The 21,407-nt window shown below is 51.2% G+C and overlaps 1 protein-coding gene across 2 annotated transcripts; it reads left to right on the top strand.

Moving 5' to 3' along the window:
• The first annotated feature begins 12,147 nt into the window (after positions 1 to 12,147).
• On the top strand, positions 12,148 to 19,559 carry PDRG1 (p53 and DNA damage regulated 1). Of its 2 annotated transcripts, none has more exons than XM_038750335.1 (5): positions 12,148 to 12,252; positions 15,000 to 15,075; positions 16,936 to 17,010; positions 19,195 to 19,275; positions 19,386 to 19,559. In XM_038750335.1, the coding sequence occupies exons 1-5, from the start codon at positions 12,166 to 12,168 to the stop codon at positions 19,466 to 19,468; spliced, it is 402 nt and encodes a 133-aa protein (XP_038606263.1). In that variant the 5' UTR covers positions 12,148 to 12,165; the 3' UTR covers positions 19,469 to 19,559. The 2 variants fall into 2 exon arrangements, with proteins under 2 accessions (XP_038606263.1, XP_038606264.1); XM_038750336.1 differs by lacking the exon at positions 19,386 to 19,559 and adding an exon at positions 17,665 to 17,786 and having other exon boundaries at positions 19,195 to 19,280.
• The last annotated feature ends 1,848 nt before the right edge of the window (positions 19,560 to 21,407 follow it).

Genomic DNA, 21,407 nt, shown 5'->3' with positions numbered 1-21,407 from the left:
CCCTCCCTCTTCCTCTTCTCCCCGCTCCTCTTCTTCAACTTCCTCCTCTTCCTTCTCCTCGTCCTCCTACGTCTTGTCTTCCTCTTCCTCCCCCTTCTCCTCCCCTTCTCTTCTCCCTCCTCTTCTTCTTCAACCTCCTCCTCTTCCTTCTCCCCGTCCCCCTACTTCTTGTCTTCTTCTTCCTCCCCCTTCTCCTCCCCTCCCTCCTCCTCCTTCTCTTCTCCCTCCTCCTGCCCCTCCTCCTCGTCTTCAGCCTCCTCCTCTTCCTTCTCCTCGTCCTACTTCTTGTCTTCCTCTTCCTCCCCCTCCTCCTCTTCCTTTTCCTCGTCCCCCTACTTCTTGTCTTCTTCTTCCTCCCCCTTCTCCTCCCCCTTTTCCTCGTCCCCCTACTTCTTGTCTTCTTCTTCCTCCCCCTTCTCCTCCCCTCCCTCCTCCTCCTTCTCTTCTCCCTCCTCCTGCCCCTCCTCCTCTTCTTCAGCCTCCTCCTTTTCCTTCTCCTCGTCCTACTTCTTGTCTTCCTCTTCCTCCCCCTCCTCCTCTTCCTTTTCCTCTTCCTCCTTGTCCTCCTCCTCCTTTTTCTCTTCCTCTTCCTCCCCCTTCTCCTCCCCTCCCTCTTCCTCTTCTCCCTCCTCCTCCTCTTCCTTCTCCTACTTCTTCTTGTCTTCCTCTTCCTCCCCCTTCTCCTCCCCACCCTCCTCCTCCTCCTCCACTTCTCCTCCCACCCAAGCCCTTTCCCCTCATTTTCCCAGCCTCCCCCCCCTCCTCCATCCCCCCGGATAACCCGACTCTCCCAACCCCCAAACCTTCCCCCTCGTCCCAGGAGTTAGGGAGCCCCCACCCCGTCCATTTGGGGGGGTCCCTGAAGACCCCACTAGACCCCAGACATGGAGATGGCAAAGAGAAAGGGGTGCAGTTGTCCCCAAATCGCAGATGAAGCCCCCCTTACCCCCTCCAGTTTTTCCTCGGTGGTGGATCAGATTCTCTCCCCCCCCCCCAATTTGGGGGTCCCCCCCCAGCCCTCTTTTCCAAGGGGTGGAGAAGGGGCAGGGCTGAATCCTCCAGGTTGTTGTCCCTCTCCCTAAATTCCCCAGTCCCTCCTGCTATCCGTCCGGAACGGGGGTAGGGAGAGGGGGTGGAAAGCCAGGGGTTAAACTTGAGTGATATTTTCAAGCGCTTACTATGTGCCAAGCACTGGACTAAGCGCTCGGGGAGATACAAGTTAATCAGGGCGGATGCAATCCCTTATGGGGCTCCGGGACTACGGAGAACAGGGATTGAATCCCCATTTGGCAGAGGGGGGGGAACTGAGGCACAATAAATGAAGTGACTTGACCAAGTCTTTTAGACTGTGAGCCCACTGTTGGGTAGGGACTGTCTCTAGATGTTGCCAACTTGGACTTCCCAAGCGCTTAGTACAGTGCTCTGCACACAGTAAGCGCTCAATTAATACGATTGATGATGATGATGATGAAGGTCACACAGCAGACAAGTGGCAGGGCCGCGATTAGAACCCAGGTCCTCGGACTCCCAGGCCACGCTGTAACACTAAAATCTCCTCTTGTTCATTCATTCAATCGTATTTATCGAGCGCTTACTGTGTGCAGAGCACTGGACTAAGCGCTTGGGAAGTACAAGTTGGCAACATTATAGAGATGGTCCCTCCCCAACAGCGGGCTCACAGTCTAGAAGGGGGAGACAGGCGACAAAACAAAACATATTAACGAAATAAAATAAATAGAATAAATATGTACAAGTAAAATAAATAGAGTAATTCATTCACTCATTCATTCAATCGTATTTATTGAGCGCTTACCGTGTGCAGAGCACTGGACTAAGCTCCTGGGAAGTACAAGTCGGTAACATATAGAGACGGTCCCTCCCCAACAGCGGGCTCACAGTCTAGAAGGGGGAGACAGACAACAAAACAAAACATATTAACAAAATAAAATAAATAGAACAAATATATACAAGTAAAATAAATAAATTCATTCATTCATTCAATCGTATTTATTGAGCGCTTACTGGGCGCAGAGCACTGGACTAAGCGCTTGGGAAGTACAAGTCGGCAACATTATAGAGATGGTCCCTACCCAACAGCGGGCTCACAGTCTAGAAGGGGGAGACAGACGACAAAACAAAACATATTAACGAAATAAAATAAATAGAATAAATATGTACAAGTAAAATAGAGTAATTCATTCATTCAATCGTATTTAGTGAGCGCTTACTGTGTGCAGAGCACTGGACTAAGCGCTTGGGAAGTACAAGTTGGCAACATTATAGAGATGGTCCCTACCCAACAGTGGGCTCACAGTCTAGAAGGGGGAGACAGACAACAAAACAAAACATATTAACGAAATAAAATAAATACAAGTAAAATAGAGTAATTCATTCATTCAATCGTATATATTGAGCGCTTACTGTGTGCAGAGCACTGCACTAAACGCTTGGGAAGTACAAGTTGGCAACATTATAGAGATGGCCCCTCCCCAACAGCGTGCTCACAGTCTAGAAGGGGGAGACAGACGACGACAAAACAAAACATATTAAAGAAATAAAATAAATAGAATAAATATATACAAGTAAAATTAATAGAGTAATTCATTCATTCATTCAATCGCATTTATTGAGCGCTTACTGTGTGCAGAGCACTGGACTAAGCGCTTGGGAAGTACAAGTTGGCAACATTATAGAGACGGTCCCTCCCCAACAGCGGGCTCACAGTCTAGAAGGGGGAGACAGACAGCAAAACAAAACATATTAAAGAAATAAAATAAATAGAATAAATATATACAAGTAAAATTAATAGAGTAATTCATTCATTCATTCAATCGCATTTATTGAGCGCTTACTGTGTGCAGAGCACTGGACTAAGCGCTTGGGAAGTACAAGTTGGCAACATTATAGAGATGGTCCCTACCCAACAGCGCGCTCACAGTCTAGAAGGGGGAGACAGACAACAAAACAAAACATATTAACCAAATAAAATAAATAGAATAAATATGTACAAGTAAGAGTAATAAATCCGTACAAACATATATACATATATAATAATAATAATAATAATGGCATTTATTAAGCGCTTACTATGTGCAAAGCACTGTTCTAAGCACTGGGGAGGTTACAAGGTGATCAGGTTGTCCCACGATTGGGCTCACAGTCTTCATCCCCATTTTACAGATGAAGTAACTGAGGCACAGAGAAGTTAAGTGACTTGCCCAAAGTCATGCAGGTGGTGTGTATATACAGGTGGTGTGGGGAGGGGAAGGCGGTAAGGCGGGGGTGGGGTGGGGAGGGGGAGGACCCCAGGGGCAGGCTGAGGCTGGGGGAGGTACCTCGTGGGTGAGGAGGGGGCAGGAGACCACCGAGGGTGGGAGAAGACACACTCGGGAAGGAACTGATGAGCAGACAGGGATCTGGACATAAGATCTGTAGGCCTGAAGGAGGGAGAAATAAAGGGAATAAATCCGCGTACCAGGGCGATGCAGAAGGGAGTGGGAGAAAAGGAAAGGAGGGTGCAGTCAGGGAAGGCCTCTTGGAGGAGGAGATGGGCCTTCAATAAGGCTTTGAATGCCCCCAATCCCTCTGCCCGTCCGCCAAGCTCGCTCTCTTCCTCCCTTCAAGGCCCTACTGAGAGCTCACCTCCTCCAGGAGGCCTTCCCACACTCAGCCCCTTCCTTCCTCTCCCCCTCATCCCCCTCTCCATCCCCCCCATCTTACCTCCTTCCCTTCCCAACAGCACCTGGATATATGTTTGTACATATTTATTACTCTATTTATTTTACTTGTACATATCTATTCTATTTATTTTATTTTGTTAGTCTGTTTGGTTTTGTTCTCTGTCTCCCCCTTCTAGACTGTGAGCCCACTGTTGGGTAGGGACCGTCTCTATGTGTTGCCAACTTGGACTTCCCAAGCGCTTAGTCCAGCGCTCTGCACACAGTAAGCGCTCAATAAATACAATTGATGATGATGAGGGCGAGTCCTTGTCTGTGGGATATGAAGAGGGAGGGCCTTGTGGGCCCAAGCGCTTAGTACGGTGCTCTGCACATAGTAAGCGCTCAATAAATACGATTGATTGATTGATTGTGGGCCAGGGATCGGCGGCGACATGGGTGGGATGGAGGCCCAGGGGAAAAGGTTGGCGTGACGGGAGCCAAGTGTCTGGGCTGGACTGGAGTAGACGACTCGCAAAGTGAGGTAGGAGGGGGCGAGGGGATTGAGGGCTTTAAAACCGATGGTGGTGAGTTTCTGTTGGCTGCAGAAGTGAGTCGGAGACGCGGCCTGAACGCCTTTGTAGAAAAATGACCCGGGCAGCAGACGGAAATCTGGACTGGAGACGGGAGAGATGGGAGAAAGGAGACTGATACAGTCATCGGGGAAGCAGCGTGGCTCAGTGGAAAGAGCCCGGGCTTTGGAGTCAGAGGGCGTGGGTTCAAATCCCGGCTCCGCCAACTGTCCGCTGGGTGACTTTGGGCAAGTCACTTCTCCGGGCCTCAGTTCCCCCATCTGTAAAATGGGTATTAAGACTGTGAGCCCCACGTGGGACAACCTGATCACCCTGTATCTCCCCAGCGCTTAGAACAAACAGTGCTTTGCACATCATCATCATCATCATCATCAATCGTATTTATTGAGCGCTTACTATGTGCAGAGCACTGTACTAAGCGCTTGGGAAGTACAAATTGGCAACATATAGAGACGGTCCCTACCCAACAGTGGGCTCACAGTCTAAAAGGGGGAGACGGAGAACAAGACCAAACATACTAACAAAATAAAATAAATAGAATAGATAGGTACAAGTAAAATAAATAAATACATAAATAGAGTAATAAATATATACAAACATATATACATATATACAGGTGCTGTGGGGAAGGGAAGGAGGTAAGATGGGGGGATGGAGAGGGGGACGAGGGGGAGAGGAAGGAAGGGGCTGAGTGTGGGAAGGCCTCCTGGAGGAGGTGCGCTCTCAGTAGGGCCTTGAAGGGAGGAAGAGAGCGAGCTTGGCGGATGGGCAGAGGGATTGGGGGCATTCCGGGCCCGGGGGAGGACGGGGGCCGGGGGTCGATGGCGGGACAGGCGAGAGCGAGGTATGGTGAGGAGATTAGCGGTGGCAGAGGAGCGGAGGGTGTGGGCTGGGCTGGAGAAGGACAGAAGGGAGGTGAGGTAGGAGGGGGCGAGGAGATGGACAGCCTGGAAGCCCAGGGGGAGGAGTTTCTGCCTGATGTGCAGATTGACTGGTAGCCACTGGAGATTTTTGAGATTTTGCACATAGTAAGCGCTTAACAAATACCATCATTATTATTATTATCAGGGCAGGAGAGGAGAAGGGATTGGATTAATTTGGGAGCAGTTTAGATGGAGAGGAAGGGGCGTATTTTAGCAGCGTAATAAAGGCAGAACGGACAGGATTTGGTGACAGATTAAATACATGGATGGAATGAGAGAGATGGGTCCAGGACAACGCCAAGGTTACTGGCTTTGTGAGGTAGGGAGGAGAGTGCTGTTGTCTACAGTGAAGGGAAAGCCAGGGGGAGGACAGGGTTTGGTGGGAAGAGGAGGAGTTCAGTTGTGGATATGTTTAGTTTGAGGTGTCGGCGGGACATCCAAGCAGAGACATCCTGAGGGTGGGAGGAGATGTGAAGCCGCAGAGCGGGAGAGAGATCAGGGCCGGAGAGGGAGATTTGGGAATCAGCTGCAGAGAGGCGGGAGTTGAAGCCTTGGGGGGGGGAATGAGGAGTTCTCCAAGAGTGCGGCTGGAGATGGAGAAGAGGAGGGGACCCAGAAGTGAACCATGAGCTCGGGGTTAGGGGGTGGGAGGCAGAGGAGGAGCCCCCCAAAAGAGATGGAGAACCAGTGGCCGGAGAGACAAGAGGAGAACCAGGAGAGGATGGTGTCAGCGAAGCCGAGGTTGGCTGACGTTTCCAGGAGAAGTGGGTGGTCCGCAGTGTCTGAGGCAGCTGAGGGATGGAGGAGGATTGGGATGGAGGAGAGGCCTTTGGATTGGGCACGAAGGAGATCCTCGGTGACCTCGGAGAGGGAGGTTTCTTTGGAGCGAAGCCATATTGGAGAGGGTTGAGGAGAGAATCGGAGGAGAGGACATGGAGACTGCGGGTGTAGACGGAGGAGTTTGAAGAGGAAGGGTCGGAGGGAGATGGGTAACCAGAGGGAGCCGGAGGGGTGAAGGGAGGGTTTTTTTAGGGGAGGGGGAGACATGAGGGTGTCTGAAAGCAGTGGGGAACAATAATAATAATAATAATGGCATTTATTAAGCGCTTACTATGTGCAAAGTAGCTGGGGAAGTCAGGTTGTCCCACAGGGGGCTCACAGTCATCATCATCATCAATCGTATTTATTGAGCGCTTACTATGTGCAGAGCACTGTACTAAGCTCTTGGGAAGTACAAATTGGCAACATCTAGAGACAGTCCCTACCCAACAGTGGGCTCACAGTCTAAAAGGGGGAGACAGAGAACAAAACCAAACATACTAACAAAATAAAATAAATAGAATAGATATGTACAAGTAAAATAAATAAAGAGTAATAAATATGTACGGACATATATACATATATACAGTCTTAACCCCCATTTGACAGATGAGGGAACTGAGGGCCAGGGAAGTGGAGCGACTCGCCTGAAGTCACCCAGTTGACAATCGGCGGAGGCGGGATTTGAACCCGTGACCTGTGACTCCAAAAGCCCGGGCTCTTTCCACTGAGCCACGCTGCTTCTCCCATTGGAGAAGCCATTGGAGAGCCAACGGTTGAAGGTGGCGGTTGGGGAAGGAACAAGAGCGGGGCCATGTAGTGGGATATAGACTGTGAGCCCACTGTTGGGTAGGGACCGTCTCTATATGTTACCAACTTGTACTTCCCAAGCGCTTAGTACAGCGCTCTGCACACAGTAAGCGCTCAATAAATACGACTGATTGATTGATTGATATAGGGTTGGGGTCAGATTTCCACGATAGCGTGAACTTCCATCCTCCGGTTTGCTGTCACCGTGGAACCTCCCTCCTCCGGTCCAAGGCTTCATTCGTTCAGTCGTACTTATTGAGGGCTTCCCAAGTGCAGGACATTGCACTAAGCGCTTGGGAGAGTCCAGTCTAACGCTAGGACAGATACATTCCCTGCCCACAAGGAGCTGACGGTCTAGAAGGGGAGACAGAGGCGTCAAAACTATATTACGGAGAAGCAGTGTGGCTCCGTGGAAAGAGCGCGGGCTTTGCAGTCAGAGGTCACGGGTTCAAATCCAGGCTCCGCCAATTGTCAGCTGGGGGGCTTTGGGCAAGTCACCTCACTTCTCTGGGCCTCAGCGACCTCATCTGGAAAATGGGGATGAAGACCGGGAGCCCCCCGTGGGACAACCCGATCACCTTGTAACCTCCCCAGTGCTTAGAACAGTGCTTTGCACATAGTAAGAGCTTAATAAATGCCATTATTATTATTATGGCAGCTCCTTGAAGGCAGGGAAATTTTTATTAATGTCTGCCTCTCCCTCTAGACTGTCAGCTCCTTGTGGGAAGGAAATCATCATCATCATCATCAATCGTATTTATTGAGTGCTTACTGTGTGCAGAGCACTGTACTAAGCGCTTGGGAAGTCCAAGTTGGCAACATATAGAGACGGTCCCTACCCAACAGTGGGCTCACAGTCTAAAAGGGGGAGACAGAGAACAAAACCAAACATACTAACAAAATAAAATAAATAGAATAGATATGTACAAGTAAAATAAATAGAGTAATAAATATGTACAAACATATATACATATATACAGGTGCTGTGGGGAAGGGAAGGAGGTAAGATGGGAAATGAGCCTACTCTCTTGTATTGGACTCTCCCAAAGCGTTCAGTCCAGTGCTCAGCACTCAGTAGGCACTCAATAAATACCACTAATGGATTGATGATGGCATTTTGTTGATAGACTGTTGATAGACTGATGATTGATAGACTGGCAGCTCCTTGTGAGGAGGAGACTACTCCCTTGTATTTTACTAACCCGTATTCACAGTCTAAGTAGTAGCGAATAATGATGATGATAATAATAATAATAATAATAATAATGGCATTTATTAAGCACTTCCTATGTGCAAAGCACTGTTCTAAGCGCTGGGGAGGTGATCAGGGTGTTTTAGTAGTATTGTTATTGTATTAGAAAGATTACAAAGTCGTTGGTTTCCCAATAGTATTATTATAATTATTATTATCCTTAGTAGTGGTGTTATTGTATTAGAAATATTAGAAAGTTGGTGGTTTCCCAACAGTATTATTCTTATTATTATCATTGGTAGTATTGTTATTGTATTAGAAAGATTAGAAAGTCATTGGTTTCCCAAAAGCATTATTATAATTATTATTATCCTCAGTAGTGGTGTTATTGTATTAGAAATATTAGAAAGTTGGTGGTTTCCCAACAGTATTATTATTATTATTATCATTGGTAGTATTGTTATTGTATTAGAAAGATTACAAAGTCGTTGGTTTCCCAACAGTATTATTATAATTATTATTATCCTTAGTAGTGGTGTTATTGTATTAGAAATATTAGAAAGTTGGTGGTTTCCCAACAGTATTATTCTTATTATTATCATTGGTAGTATTGTTATTGTATTAGAAAGATTAGAAAGTCATTGGTTTCCCAATAGCATTATTATAATTATTATTATCCTCAGTAGTGGTGTTATTATATTAGAAATATTAGAAAGTTGGTGGTTTCCCAACAGTATTATTCTTATTATTATCATTGGTAGTATTGTTAGTGTATTAGAAAGATTAGAAAGTCGTTGGTTTCCCAATAGCATTATTATAATTATTATTATCCTTAGTAGTGGTGTTATTGTATTAGAAATATTAGAAAGTTGGTGGTTTCCCAACAGCATTATTACTATTATTATCATTAGTAGTATTGTTATTGTATTAGAAAGATTAGAAAGTCGTTGGTTTCCCAATAGCATTATTATAATTATTATTATCCTTAGTAGTGGTGTTATTGTATTAGAAATATTAGAAAGTTGGTGGTTTCCCAACAGTATTATTATTATTATTATCATTGGTAGTATTGTTATTGTATTAGAAAGAGTAGAAAGTCGTTGGTTTCCTAACAGCATTATAATTATTATTATCTGTAGTAATAATAATGATGGTATTCATTAAGCGCTTACTATGTGCAAAGCACTGTTCTAAGCGCTGGGTAGTAGTAGTATTGTTACTGGATTTAAAATATTAGAAAGTTGGGGGTTCCCCAACAATATTATTATCATTATTATTATTATCATTATCATTAGTAGTATTGTTATTGGATTAGAAATATTAGAAAGTTGTTGGTTTCCCAACAGCATTACAATAATTATTATCTATAGTAATAATAATGATGGTATTTATTAAGTGCTTACTATGTGCAAAGCACTGTTCTAAGCGCTGGGTAGTAGTAGTATTGCTACTGGATTAGAAATATTACAAAGTTGCTGGTTTCCCAACAGTATTATTATCGTTATTATTATTATCATTATCATTAGTGGTATTGTTACTGGATTAGAAATATTAGAAAGTTGTTGGTTTCCCAACAGCATTATTATAATTATTATTGTCCATAGTAGTAGTAGTAGTAGTATTATTGGATTAGAAATATTAGAAAGTTGGTGGTTTCCCAACAATATTATCGTTATTATTATTATCATTATCATTAGTAGTATCGTAATTGGATTAGAAAGATTAGAAAATTGTTGGTTTCCCAACAGCATTATAATTATTATTATCTGTAGTAATAATAATGATGGTATTTATTAAGCGCTTACTATGTGCAAAGCACTGTTCTAAGCGCTGGGTAGTAGTAGTATTGTTATTGGATTGGAAATATTAGAAAGTTGGTGGTTCCCCAACAATATTATTATCATTATTATTATTATTATCATTATCATTAGTAGTATTGTAATTGGATTAGAAAGATTAGAAAATTGTTGGTTTCCCAACAGCATTATAATTATAATTATCTGTAGTAATAATGATGATGGTATTTATTAAGCGCTTACTATGTGTAAAGCACTGTTCTAAGCGCTGGGTAGTAGTAGTATTGTTATTGGATGAGAAATATTAGGAAGTTGGTGGTTCCCTAACAATATTATTATTATTATTATCATTGTCATTAGTAGTATTGTTATTGGATTAGAAATATTAGAAGGTTGTTGGTTTCCCAACGGCATTATAATTATTATTATCTGTAGTAATAATAATGATGGTATTTATTAAGCGCTTACTATGTGTAAAGCACTGTTCTTAAGGCAAGTCACAACTTCCCTGGGCCTCAGTTCCCTCATCTGTAAAATAGGGATGAAGACTGTGAGCCCCACGTGGGACAACCTTGATTACCTTGTATCCGCCCCAGCGCTTAAAACAGTCCTTGGCACATAGTAAGCGCTTACCAAATACCAACATCATCATTATTATTATTATTAATTAATACTAAGCGATTCCAAGCGCTTAGTCCAGTGCTCTGCACACAGTAAGTGTGGTCGTGGGTTCCCCTCCCGGTTCATTCATTCATTCAGTCGTATTTATTGAGCGCTTCCTGTGTGCAGAGCACTGTACTAAGCGCTTGGGAAGTCCAAGTCGGCAACATCTAGAGACGGTCCCTACCCAACAACAGGCTCACAGTCTAGAAGGGGGAGACAGACAACAAAACAAAACATGTGGACAAGGTGTCAAGTGGTCAGAACAAACAGAATTAAAGCCAGAAGCAGAATTAAAGCTAGAATAGAATTAAAGCTAGACTGCCACTTGTCTGCTGTGTGACCTTGGGCAAGTCACTTACCTTCTCTGGGCCTCAGTTCTCGCATCTGGAAAATGGGGATGAAGACTGGGAGCCCCACGGGGGGCAACCTGATCCCCTTGTATCCCCCCCAGCGCTTAGAACAGTGCTTGGCACATAGTAAGCGCTTCACAAATATTATTATTATTATTATTATTATTATTACTATTGTTATCCTGCTGGTGGACGGATGGGCTCCTTCCCTGCTTAGTTTGGGGCTGGACGGTCCGGCAGGGGGCGCTGTCGTCGGGGGGCGTGACGTCGCCGTCATGGGTGACGTCATTGTCAGGGGCGGGGCGTCCCCTTAAGGGTGACGACATTAGGAGCGTCGTTAGGGGTGTGGCGTCGACGTCAGGGGGCGTCGTCGCTAGGGGCGTGGCGTCGTCGCTAGGGGCGTGACGACGTCGTCTGGGGCGTGTGTTGTCGTCAGGGGGCGGGGAGTCGTCGTTGGGGGCGGGGCGTCGTCGTCAGGGGCGTGGCGTCGTCCTTCATTCATTCATTCATTCACTCATTGATCGCGTTTATCAATCAATCAATCAATCGTATTTATTGAGCGCTTACTGTGTGCAGAGCACTGCACTAAGCGCTTGGGAAGTACAGGTTGGCAACATATATAGACTGTCCCTACCCATCATCATCATCATCAATCGTATTTATTGAGCGCTTACTGTGTGCAGAGCACTGTACTAAGCGCTTGGGAAGTCCAAGTTGGCAACATCTAGAGACGGGCCCTACCCAACAGCGGGCTCACACTCTAAAAGGGGGAGACAGACAACAAAACAAAACATATTAACAAAATAAAATAAATAGAATAAATACTTTTTAAAAAAAGTTTATAACAATTGCCTTTGAGTAAATAGGGTGAGATTTAGGTTTTACTTGTACGTATTTGCTATTCTATTTATTTTGTTAATGACGTGCATCGAGCTTTAATTCTATTTGTTCTGACGACTTGACACCTGTCCAGATGTTTTGTTTTGTCGTCCGTCTCCCCCTTCTAGACTGTGAGCCCGTCGTTGGGTAGGGACCGTCTCTAGATGTTGCCGACTTGGGCTTCCCAAGCGCTTAGTACAGTGCTCTGCGCACAGTAAGCGCTCAATAAAGACGATTAAATGGAAATGAAATGAAGAAGGAAAGAAGGAAGGTGAGGGGATGGATGGACAGGCTTGAAGCCCAGGGGGAGAGGAGTTTCTGCCGTCGTCGCCAGGGGGCGCGACGTCGTCGTCAGGGGCGTGACGTCATCGCCAGGGGGCGGGGCGCCCTCCCTCCCGGCGCGCGGCCGCCCCTCGTGGGCGGGCCTGCGCCTGCGCCTCGGGGCGGAGGCCGCGCCCGGACCCGTGACGTCACCGCGGGCGCCATGGTGGATGGGGACACGGATCGGGTGCTGCGCTACCTGGGCGAGGTGGAGGAGCTGGCCGAGGACGTGCTGTCCGACAAGCGACAGGTCAGCCCAAGCCCTCGGTACCGCTCACGGCCTCCTCACGGCGCCCCCACCCCCGTCAGCCCCCTGCCTCCGCGCCCCTCACTGCCCCCTCCCTTCCTGCTCCTCACAGCCCCCTCACGGCGCCCTCACGGCGCCCCCTGCCGTCCCGCTCCTCACAGCCCCCTCACGGCGCCCCCTGCCGTCCCGCCCCTCACGACCTCCTCACGGCGCCCCCTGCCGTCCCGCCCCTCACAGCCCCCTCACGGCGCCCTCACAGCGCCCCCTGCCGTCCTGCTCCTCACAGCCCCCTCACGGCCCCGTCACAGCGCCCCCTGCCGTCCCGCCCCTCACGGCGCCCTCACAGCGCCCTCTGTCGTCCCACCCCTCAAAGCGCCCTCACAGGTCCCCCTGCCGTCCCGCCCCTCATGGCGCCCCCTGCCGTTCCGCCCCTCACGGCGCCTTCACAGCGCCCCCTGCCGTCCCGCCCCTCACAGCCCCCTCACAGCGCCCCCTGCCGTCCCGCCCCTCACAGCCCCCTCACAGCGCCCCCTGCCGTCCCGGCCCTCACAGCCCCCTCACACTGCCCCCTTGTCCTCACAGCCCCCTCACAGCGCCCCCTTGCCCTCACAGCCCCTCATGGCGCCCTCACAGCGCCCCCTGCAGTCCTGCCCTCACGGCGCCCTCACAGTGCCCCCTGCCTTCCCGCCCCTCACAGCGCCCTCACAGCGCCCCCTGCCGTCCCATCCCTCACGGCGCCCTCGCCGCGCCCCCTGCCGTCCCGGCCCTCACAGCCCCCTCACAGCGCCCCCTGCCGTCCCGGCCCTCACAGCCCCCTCACACTGCCCCCTTGTCCTCACAGCCCCCTCACGGCGCCCCCTTGCCCTCACAGCCCCTCATGGCGCCCTCACAGCGCCCCCTGCAGTCCCGCCCCTCCCAGCGCCCCCTGCCGTCCCGCCGTCACGGCGCCCTCACAGCGCCCCCTGCCTTCCCGCCCCTCACAGCGCCCTCACAGCGCCCCCTGCCGTCCTGCCCCTCACGGCCCCCTCACAGCGCCCCCTGCCGTCCCGCCCCTCACAGCCCCCTCACGGCGCCCCCTGCCGTCCCACCCCTCACAGCCCCCTCCCAGCGCCCCCTGCCGTCCCGCCCCTCACAGCCCCCCTCACAGCGCCCCCTGCCGTCCCACCCCTCACAGCCCCCTCACAGCGCCCCCTGCCGTCCCGCCCCTCAGGGCGCCCCCACAGCGCCCCCTGCCTGCCGTCCCGCCCCTCACAGCCCCCTCAGGGCGCCCCCACAGCGCCCCCTGCCTGCCGCCCGGCCCCTCACAGCGCCCCCATCGGCGTCATCCCCCTGCCGCCGGTCACCTCAGCCTCCTCCAACCCCAACGCCGTCAGCCCCCTGCGGCCGGCCCCTGCCCCTGCCCCCCCCATCCCGTCATCTGGAAAATGGGGGTGGAAACTTTGAGCCCCACGGGGGGCAGCCCGATCACCTCGTATCCCCCCCCCCCCCCAGCGCTTAGAACAGTGCTTGGCACATAGTAAGCGCGGCCGTGTGACTTTGGGCGAGTCACTTCTCTGGCCCTCAGTGCCCTCATCTGGAAAATGGGGGTGGAGACTGTGAGCCCCACGGGGGACAGCCCGGTCACCTCGTATCCCCCCCCCCCCAGCGCTTAGAACAGTGCTTGGCACATAGTAAGCGTGGCTGTGTGACTTTGGGCGAGTCACTTCTCTGGGCCTCAGTGCCCTCATCTGGAAAATGGGGGTGGAGACTGTGAGCCCCACGGGGGGCAGCCCGATCATCTCGTATCCCCCCCCAGTGCTTAGAACAGTGCTTGGCACATAGTAAGCGCGGCCGTGTGACTTTGGGCAAGTCACTTCACCGGGTCTCAGTGACCTCATCTGGAAAATGGGGGTGGAAGCTGTGAGCCCCACGGGGGGCAACCTGATCATCTCGTATCCCCCCCAGCGCTTAGAACAGTGCTTGGCACATAGTAAGCGCGGCTGTGTGACTTTGGGCAAGTCACTTCTCTGGGCCTCAGTGCCCTCATCTGGAAAATGGGGGTGGAAGCTGTGAGCCCCACGGGGGGCAGCCTGATTATCTTGTATCCCCCCCAGTGCTTAGAACAGTGCTTGGCACATAGTAAGCACGGCCGTGTGACTTTGGGCGAGTCACTTCTCTGGGCCTCAGTGCCCTCATCTGGAAAATGGGGGTGGCAACTGTGAGCCCCATGGGGGACAGCCTGATCATCTTGTATCCCCCCAGCGCTTAGAACAGTGCTTGGCACGTAGTAAGCGCGGCTGTGTGACTTTGGGCGGGTCACTTCTCTGGGCCTCAGTGCCCTCATCTGGAAAATGGGGGTGGAAGCTGTGAGCCCCACGGGGGACAACCTGATCATCTTGTATCCCCCCCAGCGCTTAGAACAGCGCTTGGCACATAGTAAGCGCGGCCGTGTGACTTTGGGCGGGTCACTTCTCTGGGCCTCAGTGCCCTCATCTGGAAAATGGGGGTGGAGACTGTGAGCCCCACGGGGGACAACCTGATCATCTTGTATCCCCCCCCAGCGCTTAGTACATAGTAAGCACTTAACAAATACAATTATTATTATTATTATTATCCCTTTCCCCCGGGGCCCATCGCCATCAGTCCCGCCAGCCCCAAGCCGTCAGCCCCCTGCCGCGGTCCCTCTCCCGGAGCCGGAGCGTTTGCGGGCGGGCGGGCCATGCGCAACACGTTGTGATCCCCGCCGCTTTCTGCTTCCGCCGCCCCCCCAGATCCTCAACCTGCACGCCAAGCAGAACCAGAACCGCGAAGCGCTGCGCGCTCTGCAGAAGGACCCCGGGCCCTCCGGTGAGTCCCGACCCCCCGCCCTCTCCCGCCTCGGCCGAGTCGCTTCCCTTCCCCGTCCCGGTGAGCCCACGGTCGGGAAGGGACCGTCTCTGGATGTTGCCAGCTTGGACTTCCCAAGCGCTTAGTACAGTGCTCTGCACACAGTATGCGCTCAATAAATATGAATAAACTCCCGCCTGCCGAGTGACCTTGGCCGAGTCACTTAGAGAGGCAGCCCCTTCTTTCCTCTCCCCCTCGTCCCCCTCTCCATCCCCCCGTCTTACCTCCTTCCCTTCCCCACAGCACCTGTATATATGTATATATGGTTGTACATATTTATTGCTCTATTGATTTATTTATTTATTTATTTATTTTACTTGTACATTTCTATCCTACTTATTTTATTTTGTTGGTATGTTTGGTTCTGTTCTCTGTCTCCCCCTTTTAGACTCTGAGCCCACTGTTGGGTAGGGACTGTCTCTATGTGATGCCAATTTGTACTTCCCAAGCGCTTAGTACAGTGCTCTGCACATAGTAAGCGCTCAATAAATACGATTGATTGATTGATTGATTGATTGGGCATCAGCGGTCGTGGGTTCTAATCCCGGCTCCGCCACTTCTCTGCTGGGTGGCCTTAGGCAAGTCACTTTGCTTCTCTTTGCCTCAGTTCCCTCATCTGGAAAATGGGGGTGAGGACTGGGAGCCCCACGGCCACCTGATTACCTTGTGTCTACCCCAGTGCTTAGAACAGCGCTTGGCACGTAGTAAGCGCTTACCAAATACCGTCATTATTATACTAATTCCCCTCTCTTCCCCTCCCAACCCAAATGCCTCGTACTGAGCGCCTGGGAGAGTCCAGTAGGTGACTAGACACATCCTCATCATCATCAATCGTATTTATTGAGTGCTTACTATGTGCAGAGCACTGGACTAAGCGCTTGGGAAGTACAAATTGGCAACATATAGGGACAGTCCCTACCCAACAGTGGGCTCACAGTCTAAAAGGGGGAGAGTCCCTACCCTTGTGGAGCTTCCAATCTAGTTTATCAATTATATTTACTGAGAACCTACAGTATGCCGAGCACCGTACTGAACGCTTTCGTATCATATATCCCTTCAAGGCCCTGCTGAGAGCTCACCTCCTCCAGGAGGCCTTCCCAGACTGAACCCCTTCCTTCCTCTCCCCCTCGTCCCCCTCTCCATCCCCCCATCTTACCTCCCTCCCTTCCCCACAGCAGCTCGATATATGGATATATGTTTGTACATATTTTCTTACTCTATTTAATTTATTTGTACATATCTATTCTATTTATTTTATTTTGTTAGTATGTTTGGTTTTGTTCTCTGTCTCCCCCTTTTAGACTGTGAGCCCACTGTGGGGTAGGGACTGTTTCTATATGTTGCCAATTTGTACTTCCCAAGCGCTTAGTACAGTGCTCTGCACATAGTAAGCGCTCAATAAATACGATTGATGATGATGATGATGATATTGGACTCTCCCAAGCGCTCAGTACAGTGCCCCCCCCCCCCCCCCCAACACACACAGTAAGCTCTCAATAACCACCATGGATTAAGCCTCAGTCCCGTCATCTGTAAAATGGGGACGAAGACTGCGAGCCCCACGCGGGATGAATCGATCACCTTGTATCCCCCCCAGTGCTTAGAACAGTGCTTGGCACATAGTAAGCGCTTAACAGATGCCATCATTATTATCAACCGATCACCCTCTAGCCTCTCAGCCCGTTGCGGGCAGGGGACGCGTCCACCAACTGTGCCGGATCGGCGTCTCCCCGGCGCTCAGCACGTAGGAGGCGCTCAGTAAGTACCGCCGACTGGTGCGTTGAGCGACCACCCTCCGCCGCGGGCCATTGTGTGTTTCAGAGAAGGTGATGGTCTGTTTGGGCAACATGTTCTTCCACCTGCCCCGGGAGCGGACCAAGGAGATGATCGAGAAAGGTAAGGCGGTGAAATAATACTCCGTGAACCCATCGGTAGTATTTATTGAGCACCTACCATGCGCAGACCACCGTGCTGATAATAATAATAATAATAATAATGATGGCATTTATTAAGCGCTTACTATGTGCAAAGCACTGTTCTAAGCACAGGGGAGATTACAAGGCGATCAGGTTGTCCCACGGGGGGCTCACGGTCTTCACCCCCATTTTACAGATGAGGGAACTGAGGCCCGGAGAAGTGAAGTGACTTGCCCAAAGTCACCCAGCTGACAATTGGCGGAGCCGGGATTTGAACCCATGACCTCTGACTCCAAAGCCCGCGCTCTTTTCCACTGAGCCACGCTGCTTCCAATAGTGTTTATCGATCACCTGCTAGGTGCAGAGCACTGTACTGAGCGTCTGGGAGAGCCCACTCATAATAATAACGGTGATAACGATAACGGTCCTCGTTAAGCACTTTATCATCATCAATCATATTTATTGAGCACCCACTGTGTGCAGAGCACTGTACTAATCACTTGGGGAGTACAAGTTGGCAAGCACTTAGTAGGCGCCGAGCACTGTCCTAAGCACTGGGCTAAATCCTAGCTAATCGGGTTGGACCCAGGCCCTGTCCCACCTGGGGCTCACAGTCCTCATCCCCATTCGACAGGTGAGGAAACTGAGGCCCAGAGCAGTGAAGCGACTTGTCCAAGGCCACCCACAGCGGACGAGGCCCACAGTGTGTGTCGAGAAGCAGCGTGGCCAAGCGCTTAGTCCAGCGCTCTGCACACAGTAAGTGCTCAATAAATACGATTGATGATGATGATGATGATGGAGAAGAGCCCGGGCTTTGGAGTCAGAGGTCACGGGCTCAAACCCCGGCCCCGCCAGTTGTCAGCTGGGGTGACTTTGGGCAAGTCGCTTCACCTCTCTGGGCCTCAGTTGCCTCGTCTGGAAAATGGGGGTGGAGACTGTGAGCCCCCCGTGGGACGACCTGATCACCTTGTAACCTCCCCAGCGCTTAGAACAGTGCGCGGCACATAGTAAGCGCTTAACAAATGCCATCGTTATTATTATTATTATTATTAGAACAGTGCTTTGCACATAGTAAGCGCTTAATAAACGCCGTCATCATAATTAACAATCAATCAATCAATCAATCGTATTTATTGAGCGCTTACTATGTGCAGAGCACTGTACTAAGCGCTTGGGAAGTACAAATTGGCATCGCATAGAGACAGTCCCTACCCAACAGTGGGCTCACAGTCTAAAAGGGGGAGACAGAGAACAGAACCAAACATACCAACAAAATAAAATAAGTAGGATAGAAATGTACAAGTAAAATAAATAAATAAATAAACAGAGTAATAAATATGTACAACCATATATACATATATACAGGTGCTGTGGGGAAGGGAAGGAGGTAAGACGGGGGGATGGAGAGGGGGACGAGGGGGAGAGGAAAGAAGGGGCTCAGTCTGGGAAGGCCTCCTGGAGGAGGTGAGCTCTCAGCAGGGCCTTGAAGGGAGGAAGAGAGCGAGCTTGGCGGATGGGCAGAGGGAGGGCATTCCAGGCCCGGGGGATGACGTGGGCCGGGGGTCGATGGCGGGACAGGCGAGAGCGAGGTACGCTGAGGAGATTAGTGGTGGAGGAGCGGAGGGTGCGGGCTGGGCAGTAGAAGGAGAGAAGGGAGGTGAGGTAGGAGGGGGCGAGGGGATGGACAGCCTTGAAGCCCAGGGTGAGGAGTTTCTGCCTGATGCGCAGATTGATCGGTAGTATTTATTTTGTTGGTATGTTTGGTTCTGTTCTCTGTCTCCCCCTTTTAGACTGTGAGCCCACTGTCGGGTAGGGACTGTCTCTATGTGATGCCAATTTGTACTTCCCAAGCGCTTAGTACAGTGCTCTGCACATAGTAAGCGCTCAATAAATACGATTGATTGATTGATTGATTGATAGCCATTGGAGGTTTTTGAGGAGGGGAGTGATATGTCCAGAGCGTTTCTGGACAAAGATAATCCGGGCAGCAGCATGAAGTATGGATTGAAGTGGAGAGAGACACGAGGATGGGAGATCAGAGAGAAGGCTAGTGCAGTAGTCCAGACGGGATAGGATGACAAGGGGGGAACCCAGGCCTGGGCTCTACCCGCTAGGCCGCCCTGCCTCCCCGCCAGCGCCCCAACTTTGCCCTCCCCGTCCCCAGACCAGGCCCAACTGGAGGAGGAAATCGAGAAACTGCGCGACCGCCTGCGGGTCAAGGTCAACGACCTGTTGGAGGCCCAAGGTGACGAGGGGAAGGGGGAGGCCGGGAGGAGGAGGGGAGGCGGGGGAGCCGCCGGGCCCACGTCTAGCCCCCCGGGGTCCGCCCCGTGTCCCCCCCCCGCCCCCCCGCAGGCAAACCGGAGGTGAAAGGGTTCAACCTGCGGCCCCTGAGCCCCGAGGAGATGAAGGCCGTCACCGTCATCCTCAAGGGCTGAGCCGGGGGCCGTGCGCCATGGCGGCGGGGGGGGCCCCTGGACACGTGGACGTGGGCACGGACGGATGGTAGGGCGGGCGGGCGGACGGGCGGACGGGCCGGGGGGACCGCCCTGGACCACCCCCGGCCCCTCGGGGGGACGGGCGGAGGGAGGGCGGCCACCCACCGGGGTCGGGCGGCTGATGGAGCCCGTGTGAATAAAGGCCACGCGCACTGCAAACGACGCCTCTGCCTCCTCCTCACTCCCCTGTTGTCGTCGTCCTTCCGTTGGCCTCATTCTTACTCCTCCTCACTGTCTGTTGTCCTCCTTCCACTGGCCTCATCCTCCACCTCCTTCCATTCCTTCATTCAGTCGTATTTATTGAGCGCTTACTGTGTGCAGGGCACTGGACTAAGCGCTTGGGAAGTACAAGATGGCAACATTTAGAGACGGTCCCTACCCAACGGCAGGCTCCACCTCCTTCCGTTCCTTCATTCAGTCGTATTGAGTGAGCGCTTACTGTGTGCACGGCACTGGACTAAGCGCTTGGGAAGTACAAGCTGGCAACATATAGAGACGGTCCCTACCCAACAGCGGGCTCCTCCTCCTCCTCACTTGTCTTCCTCCTTCTCCTCAATCGTATTGAGCGCTTACTGTGTGCAGGGTACTGTACTAAGCGCTTGGGAAGAACAAGTTGGCAACATATAGAGACAGTCCCTACCCAACAGTAGGCTCACAGTCACTCCACTGTCCTCCTCCTCCTCCTTTCACCAGCCTCCTCCTCCTTCCTTCAATCATATTTATTGAGCGCTTGCTGTGTGCAGAGCACTGGACTAAGCGCTTGGGAAGTACAAGCTGGCAACATATAGAGACGGTCCCTACCCAACAGCGGGCTCCTCCTCCTCCTCACTTGTCCTCCTTCTCCTCACTCAATCGTATTGAGCGCTTACTGTGTGCAGGGCACTGTACTAAGCGCTTGGGAAGTACAAGTTGGCAACATATAGAGACGGTCCCTACCCTACAGTGGGCTCACAGTCACTCCACTGTCCTCCTCCTCCTCTCACCGGCCTCCTCCTCCTTCCTTCAATCGTATTTATTGAGCGCTTACTGTGTGCAGAGCACTGGACTAAGCGCTTGGGAAGTACAAGCTGGCAACATATAGAGACGGTCCCTACCCAACAGCGGGCTCCTCTTCCTCCTCACTTGTCCTCCTTCTCCTCACTCAATCGTATTGAGCTCTTACTGTGTGCAGGGCACTGTACTAAGCGCTTGGGAAGTACAAGTTGGCAACATATAGAGACGGTCCCTACCCAACAGTGGGCTCACAGTCACTCCACTGGCCTCCTCCTCCTCCTCCCTCATCCTCCCTCTGTCGTCCTCCTCACTCCACGGGCCTCCTCCTCTTCCCTCGTCCTCCACTGGCGCTCCATGCCGAGCCCCCCAGCTGTGGCCCACACGACCCCAGCCCGGGGCCCGCTGTATCTTGAGAAGCAGCGTGGCTCGGTGGAAAGAGCCCGGGCTTCGGAGTCAGAGGTCATGGGTTCGAATCCCGGCCCCGCCAATTGTCAGCTGGGTGACTTTGGACAAGTCACTTCTCTGGGCCTCAGTGACCTCATCTGTCAAATGGGGATGAAGACCGTGAGCCCCCCGTGGGACAACCTGATCACCCTGTAACCTCCCCAGCGCTTAGAACAGTGCTTTGCACATAGTAAGCGCTTAATAAATGCCATCATAATTATTATATCTCCCCCAGTGTGTAGTACAGCGCCTGGCACACAGTAAGCGCTTAACAAATACCATAAAAAAAAAAAGGAAGAACAGATGACCCGGCCAAGGTTAGCTGGCAGGGAAGAGGTGGAGCTGGGATTCGAACCCGAGTCCCACGGGCTCCGCTGCTTCTCTAATGAACCTACCCAGCTGCTCGACAATAATAACAATCATTGTGGTATTTGTTAATAAT

The sequence above is a fragment of the Tachyglossus aculeatus genome, chromosome 8 (assembly GCF_015852505.1).
Source record: "Tachyglossus aculeatus isolate mTacAcu1 chromosome 8, mTacAcu1.pri, whole genome shotgun sequence".
In the NCBI taxonomy this organism is placed as follows: domain Eukaryota; kingdom Metazoa; phylum Chordata; class Mammalia; order Monotremata; family Tachyglossidae; genus Tachyglossus; species Tachyglossus aculeatus.
Note: the sequence above shows the minus strand (reverse complement) of the source record. Positions and strands in the feature narration are given on the sequence as shown.

Bases quoted from the DNA above. Each gene is read 5' to 3' on its own strand.
- PDRG1 (XM_038750335.1), top strand. From the start codon at position 12,166: ATGGTGGATGGGGACACGGATCGGGTGCTGCGCTACCTGGGCGAGGTG. The intron at 15,076-16,935 runs GTGAGTCCCGAC...TGTGTGTTTCAG, and splicing joins GAAGGACCCCGGGCCCTCCG to AGAAGGTGATGGTCTGTTTG. The intron at 19,276-19,385 runs GTGACGAGGGGA...GCCCCCCCGCAG, and splicing joins CGACCTGTTGGAGGCCCAAG to GCAAACCGGAGGTGAAAGGG.